Source organism: Amblyomma maculatum, chromosome 1, assembly GCF_055883805.1.
Source record: "Amblyomma maculatum isolate TAMU_Amacu chromosome 1, ASM5588380v1, whole genome shotgun sequence".
NCBI lineage: Eukaryota > Metazoa > Arthropoda > Arachnida > Ixodida > Ixodidae > Amblyomma > Amblyomma maculatum.
In genome coordinates, this window is record NC_139344.1 from 377,358,863 (window position 1) to 377,385,513 (window position 26,651).

The 26,651-nt window shown below is 45.7% G+C and overlaps 3 protein-coding genes across 4 annotated transcripts in view; 1 reads left to right on the plus strand and 2 right to left on the minus strand.

The window, feature by feature from the left end:
- The window catches only part of LOC146208315 (cytochrome P450 2J6-like), a 41,242-nt gene extending 27,818 nt beyond the window's left edge, over nt 1-13,424 (plus strand). For both annotated transcript variants that reach the window (XM_084592678.1, XM_084592684.1), the window contains exons 7-9: nt 276-537; nt 11,243-11,430; nt 12,546-13,424. In XM_084592678.1, the coding sequence (XP_084448804.1) occupies nt 276-537; nt 11,243-11,430; nt 12,546-12,736 (641 nt within the window). In that variant the 3' untranslated portion in view covers nt 12,737-13,424. The remainder of the gene's footprint in view (nt 1-275; nt 538-11,242; nt 11,431-12,545) is intronic.
- Nucleotides 13,425-17,636: 4,212 nt separating this feature from the next.
- On the minus strand, nt 17,637-19,708 carry LOC146208316 (endothelin-converting enzyme 1-like). The gene has a single exon (XM_084578352.1). The coding sequence runs from the start codon at nt 19,656-19,658 to the stop codon at nt 17,637-17,639; it is 2,022 nt and encodes a 673-aa protein (XP_084434478.1). The 5' UTR covers nt 19,659-19,708.
- Nucleotides 19,709-19,898: 190 nt separating this feature from the next.
- Nucleotides 19,899-25,760, minus strand: LOC146208317 (uncharacterized). The gene is made up of 4 exons (XM_084587246.1): nt 25,415-25,760; nt 24,410-24,533; nt 21,987-22,067; nt 19,899-20,069 (listed from the first exon to the last, which is right to left on the minus strand). Exons 1-4 carry the CDS (start codon nt 25,435-25,437, stop codon nt 19,905-19,907), a joined length of 393 nt encoding a protein of 130 aa, XP_084443372.1. The 5' UTR covers nt 25,438-25,760; the 3' UTR covers nt 19,899-19,904.
- Nucleotides 25,761-26,651: the final 891 nt, after the last annotated feature.

The window sequence follows — 26,651 nt, forward strand, 5'->3', positions numbered from 1 at the left end:
AAACTGTGACGCGAGCGAGGAACTCGAACCCTAGACTTTAATCTAGAATTAAACATCAGACCTTAATTTAGGACTTGAACTCTCTACCTTCTATCTCTAGCTAAACCACTGATATTATTGCATCACACTGACGTCACGCAACCTCTAGTACTACTTTGTGCGCACAGCTTCCGTGATATGTTCTGGGGACAATTGAATTCGTCCTCCTTAATAAACCGCCCAAAATTAAACCCCTTGTGCAACAGTGAAAGTAGCATACACGCGCCGCGTCGCAGGCAACCTTCTCAGGGGAAACGTGGCCACCTTCTTCGGCGCCGGGAGCGAGACAGTGCGTTCCACCATCGAATGGCTGCTGCTCATGTGCACTGTAAAGCCCCACATGCAGCGCCGCGTCCAAGCCGAGATCGACGCAGTGCTTGACAACGGCCGTGAATCTCACGTGTCCTGGAGCGACCGAAATCGCCTGCCGTACACGCAAGCCTTCATCTGGGAGACGATGCGCTACAGACCAGTCCTCCCGCTGAATCTGATGCGGAGGTGAGTCGATCCTGTCTTTCCGCAGGCGGCAGCGGGCTCAAATAAAGGGAACACCGAAGAATGTGCAATCCCAGGCACCCAATGTGGAACTCTGTTGGCGTAAGAATGCACCACCTCATTGTCTGGGATTCCAGTGTGACCAAAAATTCTACATTAGTGTGGCCGTGTGGGGACGCAGTAGATAAAGAGAAACAGAAAAACGGGAAGGCAAGGAGGATAACCAGGTGACGCCCAATATGCTAACGAAAATTATAGGAGCGACAATCGTAATTGAGGGTTACAACGGCCCGAAACGATTATGCATTAAGGAACTCTGGATTATTATTCGCCGCATGGCGTTCATTATTGTGTGCTGACATCATGCTGCTTGCGAGCTTAAGCATGAAATGCTTTTAGCTCCAGTTGTCGGCGACCTTGAGGTGACGTCGTGCCACACCGACCGAGAACATCCGAGCAACAATTCACCTTCACCCTGGCACCGAAACGTTAACAGCCGGGCACCGAACGAGATTTAAAGAGACGACTTCTCCGCTCTCTAAGGCTTCCGCGCCCTCCCTAAGGATGGTGACACGGTGCCACACACTCACGAACGTATAACGTTACCGACTCCGGCTGTCGAGGTGGCAGCTGTTACAAGTGCGTTCCTGAACTTCGAGTTACATTCAGGATTGATTTTCGGCGTTACTTCATGGCATTTACACCTTCAGTAGGCGGGTGCATACATGCTCGGAAAGCACTCGAACCCGTTGCTTCTCCTACATCTCTTGTAGGTCCAAGTCAAGCCGTGGCTGCGTGCGCTTCTGCATCGTTCTCCATTTCAATGCCATCTCCATCCCAACTGCCTAGCAATGAAGCCAGGTGAAAGGAGGGGTAGGAAACATTTTATGGAAACCGATCACTTTGCGAGTTATACGACACAGCAGACGACTGCGCGCCCCTGCCGATGGCGTGCTATCCACGTAGCCATTCATCTACCATGTAACATACTACATCTGCTCTTGATTGCAGGAAAGGCAGTAATGTTTTTTCATACTTCACCTTTATCGAAATATGCCCGCCCCAGCAGATATGCTACCTCGTTTTCAGCTGCCGAACGTCGTAACTCTATGGTCGGAGCCACTCGTAACGGAATTAAGTTGAATATTGACGTCATCCATGCACCTTCATTGGATATTTGCATGGTGCTGGGAAGCAACATTCTGTATATGGGATAATCATAGCTGTTCAATGTAAAATAAAAATTATTTCAAAAGCACTAAGAGCATATAGAAGTCGACTTGAATCAATGGATTGCAGTGGTTCTTGAATGAGGGTCCGCGGAGCCCAGGAGGCCCGCGTAGTCATTTTTGTAGGTCCGTAAAGCCCAAACACGCTAAAAATGCGCGTTTTATACAGGACCCTCATTCTCAATTCCGGGACCTGCTCCCGGAAGTGCAGCAGCAATCCGCACAATATCGCCTCGGTTGGTCTCTGTCACCGCCTTTCTTTGACATGCCCTCCCGATCTACGTGTCTGCAGCGCCCCGCATCCACATTATCCGATGTTTAACCCGACCGCACAGGCCGCATTTCGATGGAGGCAAAACGCACGTGTTCGTGTGCTTTGCGATGACAGTTAAAGACCTCCAAGTGGTCAAATTATTAATGCGAAAGCATTTCATGGCTCATGTGTGGCAAAGACAGGATATGGACAGGACGTGTGACCAGATATGAACAGATGTGTACAGATAATGATGAAAGCAACGATATTTAACGATAACTATGAAATTAACAGTACATTATTATTGATGCTGTGGTATCATAGCAGCACAACGAGCAGATTACTGGAGAGTCATGATAACGATAGTTAAAAGATACCAATTAAAACTGATAGCGTTACTCAATGGGAATTCAAGTCAACATTAACGGTAATCATATCATGTCATCAAATTAGGTAGTTTCAGTAAGATGTGTTGTCGGCGTAGTTGGTGCAGTACTTCAGACATCTGAAGTTGCGCGAACAAAGACACACACAATACGGGGTACAGGACGAGCGCAAACTGCCAACTGTTTATTGGAAAGAATGAGGAACGTATATTTAAACCCTCGGCCACTCAGGCGTTTATAGCCCCTTCGCACTCACCCTGCCCGGTATCAAAATTCATCAATGACAAGCCTAGGCATGTATGCTTAAACACAACAAGGGTAGCGATAAATGAACGATACCTATCTTAACAACAGTCAATCGTAGCAAAGCACTGTCAAGGCTTGAAGCAAAAGCAGTCAAAACCAAATAACGTAAAAATTAGAACGCACAACAAGGTACAAACCAACGTTAACTAGCAAAAAAAGCAAAGCAGTCGTAGGCCTCGTAGCAAAAGCAGTGTCACATAACGAAGCAAAAGCAGTCGAACACAAAAGCCGTAAAATACAAGAACAAACAACAAGGTAACAAAAGCAGTCGAACAAAAAGAAACTTAAAAAAAAAAAACAAGAACAAAAAACAAGGTAAAAACCAAACACAACGGTAACTAACAAAAAAAATGTAGCAATAGTTATCAATCTCTCGTAGCAAAGGCAATGTCATGTATACGAAGCAAAAGCAGTCAAAACCTAAAATATTAAACAAGGTAAAATAAAAAATAAATATTAAAGAAATTAAAATTAGACATAAATATATATATAAACAGCCACTATCATCAAAGACAGGTCGTCAAAAGCAGGTTACAAACAGTAGACACTGGGACACTCATTGCAGATCATTTTATCGAGGAAAGATGCCTCACTGCTGTAGAGCACTACAGAAGACTCACTGATACAGTCAGTCCCTCATCTTTATAAAGTACGCTTCCATGATCTCTACGTGCGAGTGAATTCCAGCTCTTGCCGAGAATCCTAATCTCCTACAGCCGAGGCTGACAAACCCTGCAGGACACGCAATGCTTAGCCAAATTAGAATCTTCCCCCGGTGTTAATGATAAGTTATGTTCCCGTGCACGATCGATCACGCAGCGTTCAGTCTGGCCTACATACACCTTTCCACAAGACAGTGGTATCTCGTAGACAACTCCGATGGCGCATTCCGCAAAGGGCCTAGCATGCTTCTTGCCGCAGCCGCTCTTTTTTGTTCCGTGTTTGGCGATACGGGGGCATAGCTCTGCCATTTTGAAAGGTGCTAAAAACACCATCGGCACTGTGAACTTCCCCGCCACCTTCTTCAAATTGTGCGATACCTTGTGCATATACGGCATGACTACCGGTTTTCCTTTGCTTTCAGCCCTTTGCCGCGCTTTTCCCTTTATCTTTTGCAGCAATGTCTCAGCCACAGCCGCCACGATCGCACAAGGGAAACCGGCAAAGGAAAGCCTCCGATCTCTCTCTCTCTGATCCTCTGAGAACCTCTGATCAGGTCTGAGGACCTGAACTTTTCTGCATTTAGTGTGGACACAACTTCATGAGGGCGGATTCCAGGCACACAGCGACAGTCCCCTTTTTGACTCTTTTTGAATGTGCCGAACTATAGAACAACAGACTCTTCTGGACTCTGGGGCGATACAACCAGCAAACATTGCTCTTCGAAAGGATCATGTGGACGTCTAAAAACTGTCGGCAATCCTTCGAAGGCATTTCATGAGTAAATGTTAAACCTTTACCATGCTGTATAAACTGATATAAAACATCATTCACCATATCCTGGTATGTCATAGCATGGCTTTTGCTCAACAGAATTAAAAAAATCATCCACATATCTGAACACTTTTAAAATCGTTTCCAGGACTTTTCCAGGACTGGTTACGTTTAGTTTGTTATGCCCAGCATCCAGGGTGGCTTGCCGAGCACATGTTACGTGTACATAGATGCCTCACCGCTCAGATGACAGAAAGATGATGGAACTGTACCCTTAGCCAGATGCTCAAACAAACAGGAACGAGAAGTACTTTCCATACCGCCAATCATGGCCTGACGGTGTTGGGAGACGTGGTTGTCCCTGAGAAGATTTCCAGTGTGCTAAAGAAGGGACCAAAATATTGTTATGAAGCTAGCCCACAAATTACTAGTGGTGAATCGAGGTGTGGCCAGGAAAGCAGATGGCAAGAACCAGCAGAGGTGCCTTTTAGAAGGCGTGGATACTCTGTCGAGATCGGTTGGTAAGCCTTCTTCCGCAAGAATCTAACAAGACATGGGAGCTGTGGTTCGCTTCTTCAGGCAAAATGACCTACAACTGACGCAGGCCGACACGGAGGGAGGATAAAGAGCAAGGCGGAGCGGTTGCGCAAAGGCTTGGGCCTTTTACAATTGTCAGTAGCGATTAGCAAGTGTAAATCTGACTCGTTAAGCGTATTTTTTACGGCAAAGAGTCATAAATCGGACATCCCATTTCGAACAATTGTTGTGAAAAGGGCTCTGGCAGATCCAGGTCAGTCGGTTTCTTCTTAAACAATTGAACAAACTGCAGGTAACTGACCCTTTCGTTTCAAAAAGCTCAAACGATGTAACAGAGTATCTGGGGCACAACCATTCAATTGGGTTCGCGTTTTCAGTGGATGTCGTAGACCTTTTCTACTCCATACCGCACGCGGATTTATTCGCATCGGTAAGGGCATGTGTGGAAGAACATGGAGAAGTATCGTTCCAGAATCCTGTAGGCATCTCATTAGATGATTTTATGATTCTTCTGGAATGTTACCTCAACAGTACCTTTATTTCATTTGACAAAGACCATTATCTGCAACGCCGCGGCATATGCATTGGTTCATGCGTAGCACCAGTACTAACCAACATCTTTTTATCGCATATTGACCAGTCACTGACGACAGCCCTAGATGGCGGCAAGATTTTAAAAGTGTTCAGATATGTGGATGATTTTTTAGTTCTGTTGAGCAAAAGCCATGCTATGGCGTACCAGGATACGGTGAATGATGTTTTAAACCAGTTTAGACAGCATGGTAAAGGTTTAACATTTACTCATGAAATGCCTTCGAAGGACCACCTACAGTTTTTAGACGTCCACATGATCCTTTCGAAGAGCAATGTTTGCTGGTTGTATCGCCCCAGAGCCCAGAAGAGTCTGTTGTTCTATAGTTCGGCACATTCAAAAATAGTCAAAAAGGCGACTGTCGCTCTGTGCCTGGGAATCCGCCCTCATGAAGTCGTGTCCACACTAAATGCAGAAAAGTTCAGGTCCTCAGACCTGATCAGAGGTTCTCAGAGGATCAGAGAGAGAGAGATCGGAGGCTTTCCTCTGCCGATTTCCTTTGTACGATCGTGACGGCTGTGGCTGAGACATTGCTACAAAAGATAAAGGGAAAAGCGCGGCAAAGGGCTGAAAGCAAAGGAAAACCGCTAGTCATGCCTATGCGCACAAGGTATCGCACAACTTGAAGAAGGTGGCGGGGAAGTTCAAAGCGCCGATGGTGTTTTCAGCACCTTTCAAAATAGCCGAGTTATGTCCCCGTATCGCCAAACAAGGAACAAAGAAGAGCGGCTGCGGCAAGAAACATGCTAGGCCCTTTGCGGAATGCGTCATCGGAGTTGTCTACGAGATACCATTGTCTTGTGGAAAGGTGTATGTAGGCCAGACTGGACGTTACGTGAACGATCGTGCACGGGAACATAACTTATTAAAAACGGAGGAAGGTTCTAATTTGGCTAAGCATTGCGTGTCCTGCAGGGGTTGTCAGCCTCGGCTGTATGAGATTAGGATTCTCGGCAAGAGCTGCAATTCACTCGCACGTGAAATCATGGAAGCGTACTTTATAAAGATAAGACTGTACCAGTGAGTCTTCTGTAGGGCTCTACAGCAGTGAGGTATCTTTCCTCGATAAAATGATCTGAAATGAGTGTCCCAGTGTCTACTGTTTGTAACCTGCTTTTGACGACCTGTCTTGGATGGTAGTGGCTTTTTATATATATGTATTTTTTCTAATTTTAATTTCTAATATTTTTTTATTTTACCTTCTAAAAAATTTAGGTTTTGACTGCTTTTGCTTCGTATACATGACATTGCCTTTGCTACGAGAGATTGATAACTATTGCTGCATTTTTTTTTGTTAGTTACCGTTGTGTTTGGTTTTTACCTTGTTTTTTGTTCTTGTTTTTTTTTTTAAGTTTCTTTTTGTTCGACTGCTTTTGTTACCTTGTTGTTTGTTCTTGTCTTTTACGGCTTTTGTGTTCGACTGCTTTTGCTTCGTTATGTCACACTGCTTTTGCTACGAGGCCTACGACTGCTTTGCTTTTTTTGCTAGTTACCTTTGGTTTTTACCTTGTTGTGTGTTCTAATTTTTACGTTGTTTGGTTTTGACTGCTTTTGCTTCAAATCTTGACAGTGCTTTGCTACGATTGACTGTTGTTAAGATCGGTATCGTTTATTTATCGCTACCTTTGTTGTGTTTAAATATACATGCCTAGGCTTGTCATTGATGAATTTTGATACCGGGCAGGGTGAGTGCGAAGGGACTATAAACGCCTGAGTGGCTGAGGGTTTAAATATACGTTCTTCTTTCTTTCCAATAAACAGTTGGCTGTTCGCGCTCGTCCTGTATCCTGTCTTGTGTGTGTCTTTGTTCGCGCAACTTAAGATGTCTGAAAATTAGGTAGTGACTGATAATTTAGTAACCGTTAATGATATGGTAAAGAGATTAGAGAATGTAACACAATGGGCATTTAGGCATAATTAACGCTAATTATATGTCGTTAGATTAGATAGATAGTTACTAATAAGATAGTGGTAGTAAAAGTTATAGTGTTACGTTATCAACTGATCACGCGATATAAGTATGTCCAGACAAGAAATTGTAGACGTCGGAATACAATCGTATGCCGGAGAACGCAGAACGAGCTCAGAATAGATCTAGGGACTGAACCCGCAATGCTTTCGCATTTCCGCGCGTAAGGAGACTTGAGTGCATCCTTCTAGTTCTTCCATAGCCCTCCACTGCGGCCCTTTTCTTTCACTCCCCCCTTCCTTCTTACTCTTACCGCGCGGTTCAGGTGCCCACCGAGTAGTGCGACAGGTACTGCGACATTCCTTTCATAAGCCAAACTAAAACCAACTATAATAGGTAGCATGCAGTCTTGCTCGGCAGAACTAGGTCTCGAAGCGCGAGGCGAGGCGACAAATTTTTTATTATAAAAAATTATAGACGCAAGGGTATTGCCAACTGTGACTGCTGAATCTGGTTGTAGAGCGCTAGTCATCAACCATTGGTGCGGCTATAGCCGCAGTTTGATCTGGGTGAATTTGAAGTCTCCTCCGATCAATAAAACTGTATTTTTCGCGTTTTGCGTATCATTTGTATGAGGTTGATGCAAATTGTTGCAGGGATTATATACGTTAGTTACTAGAGAGCCCTAGGTGATATCCTCGGGTAGGATTTGGGCGGTCGAGGATATAGGGGCAGAGTGTGCGCTTAACATTACGGCAGTTTTCTGGCTGTCTGGGGCGTGATATATGGTATGGCCAGGTATTTTAAGGGCTACATGTGTGTCCTGTAGGAAGAACAAGTCTGATAGGTATGGGTGTGTGGTTAACAGTAGTGTAAAAGGGTCACACTTTCGCCAAAGGCTGCGACGTTTCCAATGCAAAGTGCGCAGCGACTTTTCGATTGGTGTTTGTTGAGACGACTTAGCTGTCATGCTGCTGCTCACCCACCCACTCCGGTGGGTGCCGTCATCGGAGGGACGGTCGCAGAGTTGTGAAGAAGGATCATGTACGGAGAAGGGTAGGGAAGGAGTGGAAGTGCAGCCAGTCTGGCGTTGACTGTTTGCGTAATACGCACGATTGCGGTCCCTATCATGTTTTCAACCTTTGAGGTGAGTTGTTCGCAGACGGAGTTGAATTTAGTTTCTAATTAATTCGCTAATTATTGAAATATCCTTCCATCTGTTTAAATCGATCTAGTTCTGGCTGCAGTTTTGCTTCGAGTCGGACCTCCATCGCTTCCAGTGCGGTTTGAGGGGGCTCCTGTTATGTGAGCTTCTTTTTTAATTGCAAGAGAGGGAGGGGGGCGAGATTCTTGGCGGTATCGAGGTGGAAGCTGGATGGACTGTCAGGAGGAGGGGGGGGGGGGGAACGGAGGGCTGAGCGGAGGGAAGTGGTGGGCGGGGTGCATATAGGTTGTAAAGATGGTGCTGAAGGTGTCTTACCTCCTGGGTTCCTGGGTGAAGGCGCAGTCCATCTTTCTTGCGTCGTGGCGTGGCAGCTCGACTCTGCGAAGAGCTTCTCCCTCTTGTACTGCTAAGTCTACGCGATCTCCCGGTTGGAGGGTCCCTGGCTTTGGTCCTACTCGGACGCCGTTTAGCCTACCATCTCCTGTCCCGGAGTGATGGGGTCCCCACACAGGATGCGTGTAGGTGTGCGCATGCCTCTCTCGTTCTCCGGTTGTTCGTCGCCGCGTCTTGGACACAAAGCTTGCCTTGGCTTTGGGAAGGCGCCTTGCTGGTGTCTGGGCTGCGATTCCCACCTCAGCAGGGTTTCGGCGTTGTAAGTTTCTATGATTTCGGCTTCGGTCTCGTTCCAATTGCGATAGAGAACTCCTCGTCTCTCGCAGTGCGCTCCGTTGAGTTGGTATGCGGAGTGGGGCGTGGTGTTCCCTTGAATCGAAACTCGGTGGTTTGCTCGACGAAGCCTCGATTTCCCTGCTGTACTTCGTTCGATGTACGATAAATGCTCAAGATGTTGGTCCACCCATTCGGGTCATAGTATCGTCTATCGAGGATCTCACCCTCGAAATACTCTTGCAATTTCACAGGAGCTCTCTGGCAGAGGGTGCCCTAGCAGCCGGGTAAACTTGCCATGCCGACCGCAGGTAGGCGTTGTCGGGTACGGGCCGTCGGTCCCCCGTACTTTCCGGAAACCGGAGCCCTGTTTGGGGCGGAAGGAAGCAGGGACAGGCATCGGAGTAGTCGAAAGCACGTCCTGCTCTCCGTGCGTGTTCGGAGGGAACTACTGAATCGCGAGCGATATCTCCGCTCGAGCAGTGTCTGAGCCACGTAGCCTCGTACCTTCCGTTGTCGTTCGTCTTGCGACTCCAAGTATCGCGGGACTCCGTTTTCTGGAAAAGCTTTGATCTGATGCGTTCGCGGCAGATTTTTATTCTTCAGTTTAACAAGTTCGCTGTCACTATAATGCGCTGCCCGTACTCGGAAGGAATCACTTAAAAATAGTCTGCGCTTCTCGCTATCACACCAAGCACCACCGCCTACGGCGTTATCGGACCATCGCGGAGCGCTGTGCTTCGTCATCAATGGCAGATAACCCGCTGCGACGATTCCGTGTTTTGCGGCATGGTAGAAGGATCAACTGGCAGCGAAACTCCCGTAACAGCCTGGGTGCCGACTCTGAGCGAGGCTTTGGCGCCCCCTGCGAACTGCGATACTATAGTGCCTAGAAGTATATTCTAGGCACTATAGCGATACAAGGCCCTTTGCATCGTTCATCATCATCATCATCATCATCGAGTCGATGCCGCTGGCAATAGGCAGCTGCACGCGTTTTCTTCCAAGTAGCGCGAACTACTGCATTGACATTTCTCCGGTGCGTATTTCATCTTTGCTTTTTTTTTCTCCCTTTATAGGGCGATAACGATGCGGGAATCAAACTATTCCACATTTCATACCGTCGTCGTGATGATGACGGAACGGTGCTAGGCCCACCAAACCTAACGCTGCGACCGTCTGAAAAAGGCACCAGGCCTCAAACAGTCGACGCCGGAAGCCAACAAAAAGTCGCCAATTTTGTTCTTTTCATTTCAGAGTACAGAGCGTGTGATTCGCGCTACTACTGAACTCTTCCTTTGTTTCCTTTTCAAGGGCTTGCCGCGGTCACCAGTCGAAATATGGGAATTACCTGAATTGAGACGTTTCGAACGAGATCAGAATGACGCCGGCGGAGAGTATTTCTCAAATTGCCACTGATCAAAGCTCGACGTGATTCCATCTCAACTTGCAGGACAAAGCGCGCATATTTTCGATGCTTTAACGTTATACCGTACGAATTAGACTGTATATTTCGTAGATATCGGCGGAAACATCTCAGGGTGGGGAAAATGAGATCAAAAAAATGTGATTTTTTGCCGATTTTTGGCAGTAACGAGCCGTGTATCCCACTAAAGCGCCAAATCAAATACTTTCTAAAAACTTTACCCTACTCATGACTTGAGGCCCCCTTTGAATCTGGCATAGCTTGATGTTCACGTTTATGTTGCAGCTGAAAATCAGATGATGAAACTCAATGAAAACAGCAATAAAGGCAAAGTTCACCTTAGTAAGCGTTAAGGCTTTCTAGTTGGAGACAACGTTTCCTTTCCTCCATGAGATGACTTTAAAGCTTTTGTTGCAGTCAAGATATGCATTCGAGCATACTTCTTCCAGGCCCGCAAACTAGGAAAGCAAATACAGATAAACTACTAATGTGGATTCAGATGCGGAACAATGTTTAAACGTGACCGCGCAACGCATTGGCAAGAAAGTGATAGATTACACTTCACTTATGTTTGATCACTTATTGCCGGGTAACAATAATAGGCACCTGATTTCCCCATCACTTCCAACAGTCCACAAAGAGTCCCCGACACAACCATGGCTGAGGAATACTAGATGAAAGCATTTAGTGGCAAAGACGCTACTTTTTTTTATCGGAAGTAAAACCCACAGCAACTTTGTCCAATTCGTTCTGCCAAACGCATAGGCAGCTGCTGGCTTATCGACTTCTAACTTCTTGGACGCAGTGCTGCAGAGGACGTGAAGGTGGGCAACTATGTCCTCCCTCGGGGCACCATCGTGATCAGCTCCCATTGGTCCATCTTTCATGATGCGTCCTACTGGGGAGACCCGGAAGTGTTCCGCCCCGAACGCTTCCTCGCGGAAGACGGCACACGTCCACGAAAGCCGGAGAGGTTCATCCCCTTCTCGTACGGTAAGAGGCCACGAGGGAAATAAATAACCAGGAGCACCGTGCATTCATAAAAAAGGAGTAGGCACATAGTTGCCTTATGGGCGGGAAGGTAGGCGGAGAATGCTATTGCTGCCACATAGAGAGTACTATACAGGTACTCCCAAACAGGCGAAAGGCCCGGAGACACCTTCTGAAAGCTGTTTTTGTTCTGCAAACTGCCCTTCTGAATTGACTCGGTGCAACACAGCAGGTTGCGTAGTCTTCTAGAGCGTTAACTCTACTACTCGTGGTTCAAGTTCGGATTTCACCTTGCTATGTCCGAGTAACCCGATCTGAGGGCAGGTACTGCGGCTTCATTCCCCCACCCCTTTGATTATAACTGGTGTGTTTAGCCCCCCCCCCCCCCCCCCCAAAAAAAAAAAAAAGCGATTTGAACAAACAATATTAAAATTCCGGATTGTAAAGGCGGTGTGACCATTTCCTAATAAAGTCCACCGAAAAGTGAGGCAGACGCTGCGCCTCCCTTTCCCCAAAAACAAACCTAAACAAAAATATTTTAAAAATCGCTAAATGAAAATGCCCTGTCCAAGTTCAAAACGTCCAACCGAGTATAGAATCTCGGTAAACCATGCAAAAACATGTTTCACAGAGATATGGCTCATGTAACTAAAACCATGTTTCACAGAGATTTCGCTCATATATTACTAGGTTCAAGTCATACTTAAACCCCCGCCAATTATTTTTTCTCGGCTCCAGTTAGCTAACTTATCTTCATCCCTCTTTGGTAACATGACCATGCTCAACGTGCGATCAGGGACAAGTTAACGGGATATGAGTTCACTTAGTTTTATTCCTGTGCCGTCAGGCAGGCATGTTAACTTAAACAACGGCAAAAACTTTGGCTGTTCATGGTCGTCGCGTTTGACGGAACACCAGTTAACTGAATAAAAAGACGACACTGAAATAAATATGTTTCCGCGTTGTCCAGGGCAGCACTACATGCGGAAACCCACAAATAGCCCAAAAGTTGACAGTGGACCTTGCACATGTGCGACTGTGCTTTTTTTTTTTTTTTTTACGACGGCTTTTTTTTTTCGCTCTTATTTTTTAAACTGGCCGTCTGTTGACGTTTGCAGGCAAGCGGGCGTGTCCAGGCGAAGTGATCGCCTACATGGAGGTCTTCCTCTATTTGACCGGCATCCTGCAACGCTTCACCATCGAGATGCCACCTGACAGCCCGGACTTTGTCTTTGACGAAGTTACCGGCCTCTCGGTTAGGCCCACACCGCAGGAGATGGTATTCAGGCCGCGACGAGTTAGTGGCTGAACAACCGCACCGCACTCCTGATAGCATTCACCATGTTGCAATTAATGCACTGTCCACGAACCCACCATCCCTTGAGAAAATTTTCGTAGACAATTTACAGCGTGTCTGTTGGCTGTCTATGGACTGCTAATTATTTTTTTATTGTCGGGCTGTTAAAGCCAAGAGCCTCGTACTAGTGAAATGGTATAATAGTTTAATCACATCTACGTTATCTCTTTCTTCAATCGCATATGCTGCCTGTTTACAAGCTGCTGAGTTTCTGTCGAAATTTCTTTTGTAATAATATACACAGATACGACAGTCAAACTTAACAGTACCGCACCTGGCACAACTGGCAATTAATAGTACCTTATTTCCTGCCCTTCATTTCTTACACTGCTTTTTTTAACGACGTATAGCCAAGACACCAAATAGCATTTCCCCTTCCCCCTTGGTTCCACCCAATAATTTTGTACTTCCGTACTCCACGACCTCCACCTCTGTCCCCAATTGATGTGTCGATTGTGGAAGCATTTATTTTCGAGGCATTCAAGTATGCAACGCTTAAAGCTTTCCTCTCATTATGCCTGTGGCTACTACTTGGGAATGTCAACCGCACATCATTGGTAAAAGTTTACGTATTGTACATAAAATTCTTAGGGAAAAAAATATGTATTTTACTTGGTGAAAATAAAATCCCAGTTGTGTTGCCAGCAAAGTGTCTGAGTGTTATTCCTTATTTTTTTAATTAGCAGGGATGTGTCCTGCTAATTGAAAGCGGCAATATATTGAATATACTAAATATAATGCAACGCACTTACATTACCGTCCTTCACAAAACTTTTTTTAAGGTTTGGGAAAAAAATCCCCAATCGAACATATGTATTAAATTAACGCTTGTGAGAAAGCCCGCAATCTGAATCGTATCCAACGTAGTATCGTACTCACTTGCAGATCTTTACTTCACAGAACTCAGTCCTCTTTCCAAGCCTAGGCTTCTGGCTTTCAGTCTACATATTTCTGCTACATAACAGTGCTGATAGGGAAGACATAAAGCTGGTTTTTAGTTCAAACTGCTTTCTTGATCTGACTGCCATCCACTAAGAACCAAACGTTTTGGTGACGGCAGTGGCAGCATGTGCTGTCATTGGTCGGACAAGTACAAAATCCCCTGCCCCCTTTCCTTCCCTTCTCTCGCCTGCGCTCAATTTAAAGCTAACAAAGGAATTTTGATAAAGCTCGAAAGGCACTTAAAGCGGTCTCCCACGACGCGGAGCCAGTTCCAGGCGCCTAAAAAGATTCCTGATAAATCTGTCATATCTTTCTTCACAGTGGGATAAAGCTGCGTGAAAGGAAACAGTGACTTCCAACAGTGCGAAATATTTGCATCGTGTAATAGCACGTAATGTTCTGAATGCTTCATATAAATCCTTATGTTCATTTTTTCACCGGCTAGGAAAATATATGGTATGTAGTGCTGTTTCGTAAAACTTATCATACCCATCAATGTCCCCCAACTTAAAGACGCCTGCTTTCTTTCTGTGTACTTTGTGAACACAGTTCTTGTTGCGAATACAGCTCACACATTTCCTCTGCATCTGTAGTATTTTTTTTTCTTGCGATAAGAAGCATACTTCATCCGCTCTCGGCAGCATTTGGCACAAAAGGTCTAGGTTTGCCGCCAACAGGCTGTGTTAAACTTCCCGTGCATTTGTCTGCTCAAAAGGATAAGTACAAATAAATGAGGTAGTACCTAATCGGTGCTGGCCAATTTCTACTTGCCGCTGGCGCCCCTTCAAATGCGATATTATAAAATGCATATAGCGTTCGTCAACAAAATTATCAAATATTTTGAGAATCCATCTCCAAAATATCGTAACTTAAAAGCAACAAAGCTAAGCAGCGCGAACGCGCTACGGAATTTTCAATCGTGAAAAGTCACAGGCGCTTCTATTCTTTGATACAAAAAACTGCTGGAATAAACTGCCCGCTCATGTTGCTGTGTCTGCCAGTGTAGCTACATTTGTGAATGCACTTGATGGCTCTGTTTAGATTCTTGTGGACATGCGTGTATATAATGTGTGTATATATTTTAGTATATCAGGTTGCTGTACGGCGGTGTTGGGTTTTGTTTTTATGTTCTTTTGTATTGTATATTAGAAGTGATTTTTCATTCTGTGTGTATATTTAATTTCCCTCCCTGTAATGACCCACAAATGAGGGTTGACAGTATTCTTAAATAAATAAATAAATAAATAAATAAATATGTGAAAAATATCAGATATTGATATTTCAAGAAGCGCAAACTTTGATTATGAAAGCATTAATGTTTTTGTTTCTAATGTTTTGCCATCTCCTCGTCCTCACAACCTGCGTCTTCGGGTCAACACCTCTAACCGCTGAACCGTTATGCAATGGCCATAGTACGTAGAATATGTCCCAAAGCTCAGCACTTGCCTATAACTCGAACTTAAGGAAGCACGTAAGACACTCCTGCTGTTCCATGCAAACAGTCCAAGATGCGGCAAAAATGTACATACATGAACAAAAATTTATCTTATGGTTCGTGCAAGAAAAAAAGAAAAACATATCTTCATGGACAGACAAATAAACCATTCCAAAGCACACAACATGATGGGACACGCGTACACATCTGTTGGAACGAATACCAGCTGACGGACTGGCCAGTCAGTTCAGTTCAGTCGTTCAGTCGTGTCCGACTCTTCGTGACCCTATGGACCATGTCACGCCACGCTTTCCGGTCTCTCACTATCTTCCTAACATCACATAACTTCATCTGCAGTGCCTCGAGGATGCCATCTAACCATCGCGTTCGCTGCCTACCCCTTCTCCGACTACCCTCAGCCTTTCCCAACATCAAATATTTCTCCAGCGAGTCCTCTCTTCTCATCAGATGACCAAAGTAGCTAAGCTTTAACTTTAAAATTTGACCCTCCAATGAGCAATCAGGGTTTATGGTCGACAATATCGACTGATTTGATCTTCTGGCCGTCCAAGGAACTCTCAAAAGTCTCCGCCACCACCACAATTCAAACGCGTCAATTCTTCGGTGGTCAGCCTTCTTCACAGTCCAACTCTCGCATCCATACATCACAACTGGAAATACCATAGCATGAGTTATACGGACTGGCCAAGCAAAGCGTAAATAAATTGTTTTCTGCACATCCGCATCCTGTAAACTTTTGTCCGTGACTGTGCATTGAAGCAATGGAGACCTCGAAACACGCGCACTGCCAAGTCATGTAATAACAGCATGCAGTTCACCTCCAGTAAAAGTAACAGGCTATGTCGTCATTGCAGTGATAAGCGTACAAATGTCACAGTCTTTCTGTCTTTGCCCTGTCATTAACATTACTATGCTGGGTGGCCGACGCCCATATCCTGAAACAATATACAGTTAACGCCGCTGAACCATAAATTCCACAAAACTCAACAAAAAGGCTCCTTCAGTCAGCAAACAGAGGTCAGTATCACCACTACAACTGCAGGCATAACTTGTACCAGAATGTATCGCTGACCCATGTCACGTCAGAATAATTTCATTTGTCTTCATGTAGGATGGTGTCGTTCTTTCCTTTTTTCTGCGTGCCCGGTCGTCCGCGGACATTTCGGAGCACCGCTAATATAAAGGATTGGGATGAAAAGAGGGGGGCTACCATATTGCCGCTACGCGGTACAGTGTGGATAAGCCTACGACCTCATGCCCCATTACAACGAAGCGACTTCGGTGGCAGAAGCTGTTGAAGAGGCGTTGATGGTGCCACATCCTAAGCTAAATGGCTCTTGTACTGTAAATATTCACGATTTGATCGGTGAGAACGCAGCAATAGAAATGACCTTGAAAGTTTTTAGAGGAGGTATAGGACATTAGTAAGGTTAGAAGCGACATGAAATACCGATGAACAAAAAGCCCTTGCAAGTACCGCTAAGCTGCACAGCAGGGACGAACAAACGGTAAGATTAGCTAGAAGAGGTTAGAGAATACTACACCAAAAAAACGACAGGTATATTCAAACATAAAAAAAGGACCCACTTTCAGTCTCCAGACAATGAGACTAAACTGCAAGCAGTTTTAAACGTGCATTTATAAAGAAAACGTGCTCGACAGCTGATCCTAAGAACGCGGGTTCGATCCCGGGCACGACGGCCGCTTTTGGATGAATACGAAAACTACGGAACCCGTGTGCTTTGCGATGTCAGGGTACGTTAAAGAATACCAGGTGGTTAAAGTTTCCGCAGCCCTCCAATACAGCGTTCTTCAAAGCCCGAGTCGCTTTGGAACGTAAAACGGTATAAACTTATCAAATCGTATATTAATGTTCTCAATTTCCTATTTCGTGGGCATAGCCAGCTACATGTGCTTTGTGTTCACCTTACTGAACTGAAGGTTGGTACAAAAACTTTAATAAATTTGTAATAAGAGCTAGATTCTCGGACACTGAGTCGCATAGTCTCGATAAAAATGCAGTGATCGATATTGAAACGCTTTTAATACACATAAAGATATCATTCAATGACAAATAAAGGCCACAGTTACGACGATTTCTATCATTTCCTCATGCACGCAAAATCTTTCCTCAAAAGTTGCCCATCAATCCAGCGTGATATCTGCTCTGATTAAGGAGCAAAAAAAAAAACTAACAAAAATCATGGTTTCCAACAGCGTACAATTACGGATATACAAAGCCATTAATGGCGCAACTAGAGAGCTTGAAAGCAAGACGCAGGAAAATATTATTTTGAAACAAGCGCAAATAAACCATTCATCTTCGAGTCATTTACAATGACAGCCTACAAAGGTATGTCCAACACATACAACGTGCTTTAAGCGTAACACTGACGCGATCTCAACACATGGCTTCTTTACTATAGTTTTCTGCATAACGAATACGTGTATCCGTTACTGCCCCGTCGGTCGGAAGAACGAGCATTTTCGGGAGGGATTCATAGGTGAGTCAGGCGGGCAATCGAAAGCTTCCGCAAACGGCTCGAAATTTTTGACAGCATAGGTACACTCGTCATCGCCATCGACGGTTTCATTCCTTGGGGTGCAAAGCATGTGGCAGTAGGTGATGAAGAAAATTTGGTCGTGCGTGAATTCGACCGAATCTCCGAGATGTAAGCTGCCAAGCTTCACAGTGTCTTTGGAAGCGGCATTCGTGTACGCTTCGAAGGCGACCTCTAATGCCGGAGCGGACATAATGAGCTGTTCGTAGGTATCACCGGCCTCACTGCGGTTAACGTCACCTGGAAATTCAGAGTCATTACATTCCAGCCAGCGCTTGTACGAGGTAGACATTGACGGGCCCCACCACGGGTCACTCCTGCCAGCTTCGTCGATTGCAACGCCGCGAGAATCGAATGCGCGGATCATATCACGCGCGACGATGGCTCCCAGTCCGGCGTAGTTTATGCTGAAGGCAGTTTGCGTGTAGTACATGGGAGGTTCCAAGGTGAGGAGCGGCACTTCGAGGTAGTTTGTCGGGTAAATATAGATCGACTGACCACAGTCAGAGAGCATGCGCTTGCCATAAACGTCCGAGTACTTCTTGTCGAAGAGCAGGCGCCGGTGTAAGCGGGATAAGCTGATCAGGTTGGCGACGAAGGCTGTGTTCGTCATCCTTGGGAAGAACCTGTACAGCTGCTCTCGCTCCTGATTGCTGAAAAACTCGGCGGACGGTAGAATGTTCACCTTCATGGTAGCTATCTTTCGCTTCGCTGCTCCGGCCCCGTCGTCGTTGTTGGAGAGAGCTTGGTTGGCCAGTTTGGCGATTACGGTGCGCTTAACACTCTCTATGAAGTCTCCCATGTCAGGTGTGCCGTAACGTTGAACTATATGTTCCCTCATGCTCAGAAGGCCGAGGTAGGTGTCTATGTACTCAATGCAGCCGTATTTCTGCATCATATCAGTGTTCTCTGGAAATATCAGCTTGGGCATGCCTAATACGGCCCACAAATGAGACTGTATGAATATCCAGGATAGCCCTATGTGAAGCTGTTCCGTCCCATGTTCTGTAAGTAATCTTCCAACGCTCTTTAGTATACTCACATCTTGCACCACTAAAAAGTGATCCGGCGTCCAGTTGACCTCGCCACTGAAATGCTGGTTGAAAATCTCGATCCAGAATCCTCCTTTTGCGGATGGCAAGAAAGCATCGAGAGAGCCGAGTGGGAACCATTCCTGGTGGTGTTTACCCTGAATTATCTGAATCTTTGCCTCTACTATGCTCCTTTCCAGCTTCTGAAGTTGAGCGTAGTCCCAATGTTCAGTCTCTAACCCGAGAGCCTCGAAAGTGAGGTTCACGTAGTTGTTGTACTGTTCTGGATTCATTAAGACCGTTCGGTAGCGGTATCGCCAAGATACTCCAAGCCTTCCAGTCGTCATTAGTAAGGCGAATGGAACGTCGCTAGCGTTAGGAAGCACTCTTAAGTCGAACAAAAAGTTCATGTTCCAATTTATTGCGAGGTTGATCATTACCTCCACGGGATGAACGGTGGGATTGCTGCCTTCGGGCCACAAAAGGCCGACGCTTCTCTTGAGCTGTAAGAACTGTTCCAGGTTGCGACTCCTCATGCGGCTGGCGGTTGTGCAGCTGTAAAAGAACCTCGCCGGCCGTCCCATCCTTAGAATATCCTTTTCCAACTCAGCGATAGAGATTTCAGCCCACCGAAAGGCCATTCGGTACTCGAACGAGTCCCAGGGCAACGCACCTTGATATCGACCGCAAACGAAGTCTCGAAAGCTGTGGCACGGGTCAACAGAGCGGTTCATGGTGGCTGATAACTCGGCAATATGCTGAGCACATTCTTCAGTATGGCAGTAAACGACTTTCTTTCGCTGTTGCTTGAAGAAATACATGACAGGAACGATGGTAACACCGGCAGATAGAAGAAGGGCTACTATTGTGAACACCCCAATCATTCGCTGCCGCTTGTTTCGACGCACCGTTTCTGGAGAGAGGGGGAGGCTCGTTCTGCTCTGTAGAGGAAAAGAGACGTTGACGAGAATGGGGGTTTAATTGTGTAGGTTTGCACACTTCGTAGAAAACAGCAAAAGAGTAAACGTTTGAGTATCGATCGATACGAGATATAGGCGGCTAAACAGAACTATGAACAGTGGAGGAACTACCATAAAGAACGAAAGAAACGGCGTTGCTGAAATTCTCTTTTACTCGTGCTTGTGTAGTTCAAATGGCTTTACCGTCAGAAGAAACCGCGTCCCTTCTGAACACCTAACGTGGCGAAGCGTTACGACACAGGAACGGAAATGAGATAAGAGCGTTTCGTATAGGGCATGGCTGCTCCTCTGACTTCTCGACTCTGTTGCCGCCATCTGAAAAGGATATACAATATCACTAAAACAACGTCTTCCTGATACGACAGCGATAAGGGAGAGTATGCGCAGGCACTGCTCCCAGTTTACAGCACAAAAAAAAAAAAAAAAAAAAAAAAAAAAAAAAAAAAAAGCGTCACCGCGAGGCAGAGCCGGTAGCGGGAACCGCAAACGGAAAAGAACAATGAGTTCTGCCCAGCGTGTACTCAGAGGAGTCAAACTTTAACCAAGCACAGTCAACATCCCCAAAAACACCCCAACATAACGACTGGGCGTGCCAAGTTTTCCCGGTGCGACCGCGGATTTTTAGTTAATGTCTCAAAGACAACTCAAGACTTTAATAAGCCCGTAGAAATATTAAAACGTTTTTGTAGAGGAAATCCGGCATTCTTGTGCCATATTGGACAGCGTCATACTAAAAGCAAACACAGTGCCGAGTAGCTTCCGCGCGGAAATCATTGAGTTCAAGTTCCTTTGAAACTCCTACTCCTTTTCCATACACCAAGAGCAGCCAGGTGAAAGTTATTTTCCCTTGCTTTCAACGTAATAAAGTAGTTTTGCTTATTAACAGGTGCAAGCAGTCGGTAGTGGATGGACTGGTTGTGTTCGCTAAACCGATTATGTTCCCGATTACAAAGACCATATGAAAAATAAGACGCAGAGAAGAGTTTTCGTTATGGCGGATGCCTGTCATGATTCACAAGGCCTCCGTCTCCTGTCACCCCTACCCTCCTCCCCGCGCTTGCCTCCCACTAAATATATGAAGCTAAAAAGAACCGAGAACCCCATTTATATAGTTTACTCTTCCGCACGTTAGCTCCCACGTGTGGCCCTGGTAAACACTCTGAAGGGTTGTCTATTCGCAACACAAACATAACAGAAAGCAGAAGGCTGTACAGCCGGCGCCGTAGTTAATTTGGTGGCACGGGGTTATCTTTTCTTCTACTATCTGAGTGGTTAGCGCACCCGGCTGCTGATCCCGAAACCGCTGGTTCGATCTCGTCCACGGCGGCCGGTTTTCAGTGGACGCGAACCCCAAGGCACCTGTGTACTGTGCGATGTCAGTGCTCGTTGAAGAACCCCCGCGGGTGGCTCCGAAGCCTTTCAACACGACGTCCCCCATAACTGATGTCTTTTTAGGAGGTAAGACCCTGTTAACCGAGCCTAATTAAACGAAATTCAAATAACCTGATCTACAACAAAGACATTCCCCCATACTTTTCTCGATTTCAATTAATTTTGGCTTCCTTTCAGGTCCTCACTCCCCCCCCCCCCCCCCCTTGCCTATTCAATAGCATAACGGGAGATTTTATGCTAATCTGGTCTTAAAAGATAACTCCACGCAATTACAAATCTTCGTCGTGACAGTGGAGCCTCTCCTGCGTTCCAAGATGTATATCGGAGAAAATCAGCTTTTCTCTCGAGCGCAAATCCAAACGGGGCGTTGCTTATACCCTGAGCGAGATACATGCACCAGCAGCTTAGATGTAGAAGCTACCTTTTAAAGGCAATAAATAAAACTGCACGAAAGGTTCCTTGCTGCAAACATTTCAGCCACCTTTTCTTGTTTCAAGACGCTGAAAAGCTTCTGAATCAACACCAATCGAAAATTGACCATAATTAGTTAACTCCACAGAAAAAAAAAAAAAAAAAAAAAAAAAAACATCGCAGACAAGGCCACGGATCCTTAACAACCCTGAGTTGGTATCACTGGGGCTAGGACCCTCAGCCTTCCTATAAAGATTCGTTACAATCATATGGGACACTTGGTGCGTGCAGTCAGTCATCTACCGAGGCATACAAGCTGTTAACCGCCAAAAATAATCTCGCCTTGGGCAGTATTAGTATTGCTGTGTTTTGTGTTTTTACCTGAATTTTAATTCAGCAGTGAAATGCGAATTCAACGCGTATGCTTACCGAGAGGTACTGCCGGCCGTGTGACCGCTGTCCGCTGGAACTGATGGCAGAAGGGGGACGCCCCTGCGTTCTACTCTGGTCCTGCAGTGCGTACAAAAAAATACACTAACAGAAAGACGATTGAGCACTCGCACGAAAGCACACCTCATGAAGGGGTACCAAGTGCTTTCACTATCCAATAAACGCTTCTCGTCACCATCGTCCAATATGTTGCCGAAGAACTCTTCGAAATGCTTTTTGCAGCACTGCTCCATATACGACAGAGTTCCGACTCATAGTGAAGTGAGAGGTACAGATAACTACTAGTATAAACCTATAACGGTGGGAATAGCAGCCTGGGACACCAAAGTGGGTGGTAAAATATGATCAGAGAGCGAAGTACGGCGGTAGGCGGTGTTACAGTCAAGACATTCCTCTCTTTGCGCACCGCATCCTTCAAAACAGTGACTACCTCGGGGCCCCCGCGTCTCGAACGATTGTATGGGCTCCAGCTCACATGGGCCTCGAAGGCAACGAAACGGCAGACGCCGCCGCCCGCGCGCTCACTCTCCGGGCAACGCCTTCAGACCCTTATGATACGGATCTCTAACCCAATCCGGCTCTCACTTTTCGAGAAATTACTGAATTATTTCAATTCGGCCATGCAATTTATCCTAAGCCTTGTAAGGGCCTTACAAAGGTGGAGGAACGCACGCTCCTCCGCCTTTACACCAAAACGCTGCTGTGCCCGGCAGTTTTAAAACACTTTGATCCTGCCTGTACAGGAAAGTGCCCACACTGTGCGGAGAAGTCTTCGGACATCTTCCACATGGTGTGGGCATGTCAGTCAACCCCGAACCTCACCCCCAAACCCAACCCCACCCGGGAGGACTGGGAGGCAGCCCTGCTCGGCTGCTCCGATCTGGCAAGCCAGAAGGCCCTGGTCCACCGAGCCCGAGCCGCAGCGGTCGCCAATGGACTCCTGTAATGAGGAGCCCAACTAGTGTTTGCGTTAGGTTGCCCCGGCTACCTTAAGCTTCCTTCGAATAAAGTTTTTACACACACACACACACACACACACACGCACACGCACACGCACACGCACACACACACACACACACACACACACACACACACACACACACACACATGTAAGAACAAAATCAACGTTTGCTGATAGAAGCTGTGCTCTTTTATAGCGGCTGGTCAATACATTGTCTTGGATCATCGACAGCGGTCGGTGCGGGATGTAGCTGGGTAGGCACCGCGCATGCGTATATTGTACGATTCGAAGGGTAATAGCGGATGTGCACCGGTTGAAGCATGACAGCTTGTTGGAGATAATGGGAGAGGCTAACTTTTACATAGCTGATAATCACAATAAATGGCACAGTCCAAGGCCTTTACCGCAGCCACTTCTGCCGTGCTATAGCGCCAGGCGCACGCAACAGCGAACGCTATTTGGTGACGCCCATCACGGAGCCCGCATTTTTGTGTTGTGTTTCATGAAGAACATTCTTTTCAGTTTTACTTCTTTCATGCAAGCATCTTGAATATACGGTCTAGGATCGTTCTTTTCTTGTTTTGTATTTCCTGAGATTAACGAGACTAAATTTGGGGGATAACTTTAAAACACGAATTCGGGTACAAATCGGGTTATTGGGCAATAAACACCTCCAGTATTCGGAGTTTTCCTTTAAACCAAAGGACCATTCAGCATAAGCGCTACGGAGGGATATATTTAATGTAACTAGGTAATCGGGGACCGAGGAACTACTGCGGCCGGTGAAGCGAGCACGAGTGGGAGCACCGCTTCACTTCAGCGTTTTCCTACGAATTAATTCGTCCTTCTGTGTCGTCTCCTATTGCATGTATCATTATACATTATGTTTGTGCTTTTCTTTTTCGTGAACAGCATATTAGTGCCAGCCTACATACCACGTTTTAAAAAGTTAAATTCCCTTTTTAAAACTAGTTATTTCGGCACAAGTATCCTATGCTGCACGTTCATTCATGAAAATTTTGCCTGCCTTATTAACATCGTGAAACTTCTCATTTAAGAGAGAGGTCGTTATCACCAGTGTAAGATGTCATTAAAGTAGATAGCGCTTGATACAATGAAGCCACTAATATGTTGACTCCTAGCTTCGAATACGTCCTACTTGAACTTCTCGAATCCAACGACGTCATGAATGAGGGGGTCTAAAGCGAGCTGTTTTTGAAAATTAGACAAGTGAAATCAACCCTAAAAAATACGCGTAAGATGGCTACTAATTTTCGCACGTTCGCTCAGTGTCTTGCTGTGGCCTATTCGCTTCCTCGGAGGCTCACTTTACCAGGGAAATCGGGTTTAACCCCATTTTAAGGAAACAGGTCCCGGTTGTAAAAATTTGGTAAACTCGAGCTGTGTCCCAAAACAAAGGTCAAATACCAGTGGGACTCACGGTGAGCGAAGGGCTGCTGTGGCCTCCCGTCCTAACTGGCGTCCAATTCGCTTGCGCCACAATACTGGGTACCTCCTTGAAGCTGCCCGAAGCCTCCGCGGTCGTCTCCGTCGGCAACGATTGGCTACAAAAACAGCACCGCACATGTACACATGCTCCGCCGTCAGATGGCTGTACGCACGAAAGGCGCGCTTTTAATAAGCCCCGGAAGTGAAAAAAAAAAAATGCAGAAGTTTATCCCAGTTAAACCTAGTTATTCGAGCGTAAGTTCTGTTAAGTGCGGCTACAGATCAGCCTGACGCCTGAGCCGAAGCGTTCACGCACTCGAATCGACACGCCTTTCATTCATGGCGAGACTGAGCTACCACGTGTAGGAATCTTGCAAATTCTTACACTGTGTGAACAGCCAAGCGGCTCCGAAGCAATTGTTAACAGCCCCCCTCCTAGTTACGTGTTAAGGTGTTCGAAATTTCCGAAGCCCTCTGCTACGATGTCTTTCGAGTGAAGACGAAACGCGCAAATAAGTCGCCGTGCTAAGAGGTCGATATATCCGTAGCCCTCCACTACGTCTTCTCTCGCATCGAGGTCAAATTCGTGGTGCCATAAGACCTTGCAGGTTGCAGTGAGAAGAGTAGACCTTAAGCTCTTAAACGCAAGTACGGTGACACAAGTTCAATTCAAAGCACACGTATATGGTTCACGCGCGTTATTCAGCGAGCTCTTCACCTTTCAAAGCAACCGGAAGTTGTCTTCGCCGGCTGAGTCGGCGTGAATGGTACAAGCCTGTCACTCTCCTTCCTGCACCGAGTCTATAGGCCGCAATTACATCAAAACTAGAGAGCAGTAGACGCCTCAGGACATGCATGTGCGATTATGGCGTGTCCCAGCTCCGCCATTAATATATGCATCGGAACCTTATCAAGACAGCTCACAAGCCGTTCCGACCTCAGTATGCGTTTATAGTGAACTCAAGTCTAAATATGACACTGTCAAAAATATTCTTACCTGGCGCTCGTCGATTTATGCATCCCGTCTTCAAGCTGAGGACAGCGAGGAAGACAGCGCAAGTTCTTTTACTTCTTCGCCTCCCATTAGTTAAGCACTGGTGATCACACCTTTGCGACAAAAAAAAAAAAGAAAATAAATGCGAGCGGCGTAATTCCTTTCGAAAAGTAGGTAAATAAATTTATTTAGAAATTATTTGCATCCTTATCTTTTATTTTTCTACTGCGTCATATTTTTTTTTTTTACTTTTGCTTACTATAGTTCCTTATGTCATATACCATTTATTTTTACTGTGCTCCTACACGTCTCGCTATATTCAGTTTTGCATTGTTTTAACCACCTGATATTTTCTACTCAATCTGTCAATCTGTCAATAATTGTTTGTTTTCTTTCTTCATCTTTGTTTATTTTTTATTCACACATACTGCGATCCAGTACACTGGCCCAAGGAGGACGGGTTCTGAACAAAATCAGAAGAGTAAAATGATGTATGCATAAAAAGCAATAACTTCAAACATCAACATATAAAGCAACCAATAACCGCGCCATATGATAATCAGACGAAAGCACGCCCCAGCTTATTACTGTAATCATCGGAACCGGCAAAGCTGTCGGGAAAAGCATTCCATTCTTCTCTTGTTCTTGTAAAGAAACTGTACTTGTACGTGTTAGTCCTGGCAAATACTGGAGTTAACGAATATTGCTTATAGTATTCCTCATTTCTTTGGGCGTAAGACAAACTGGAGTAGATCCGTTGAGTTTTCTAGAATCGTGTTTATGAAGTGCTTAATTTTAAACGGCTAATTTTTATGCTTATGCTTGTGTTTAATCTTAATACTTATGTATGACCTCTTCACAATGTTGTCTTTCCCCGTACGTCCCTCATGTAATCCTCATGGTCGGATCTTTACGGAACAGTAAGTTATAACGATAAGAAGTCCCGCAAACGTGACTAAATTATTTTACAAATTACTACTAAAGAAAAGCAACGGTGGTACATTAAAAATGCTGCATAAAGTAGTGTATATTACAATTAAACCACTTTCCGCTGGGTTTCCGTGGATAGTGAAAAGCGCGCTGGCCGCAGCTTCTACAAATGCAATAAATCATTTAAATGCACCGCGATTGTGCTTCGAAGTTAGCGCTGCCCCACTGTGAATGAGTAGCACATCACTTGACAATGCTGAAGGGTCATTTTGCCGGGCGTAGATGAAGGTAATTGCAGCCGCACATTTAA

What these genes read in the sequence shown, in the direction of transcription:
- LOC146208317 (XM_084587246.1), bottom strand. Translation starts at nt 25,437, where the DNA reads ATGCATAAATCGACGAGCGCCAG. An exon ending in CATAAATCGACGAGCGCCAG is followed by an intron (nt 24,534 to 25,414) that starts GTAAGAATATTT and finishes CTGTTTTTGTAG; the next exon opens with CCAATCGTTGCCGACGGAGA. An exon ending in ACAGCAGCCCTTCGCTCACC is followed by an intron (nt 22,068 to 24,409) that starts GTGAGTCCCACT and finishes TACGCACTGCAG; the next exon opens with GACCAGAGTAGAACGCAGGG.
- LOC146208316 (XM_084578352.1), bottom strand. Translation starts at nt 19,658, where the DNA reads ATGATTGGGGTGTTCACAATAGTAGCCCTTCTTCTATCTGCCGGTGTT.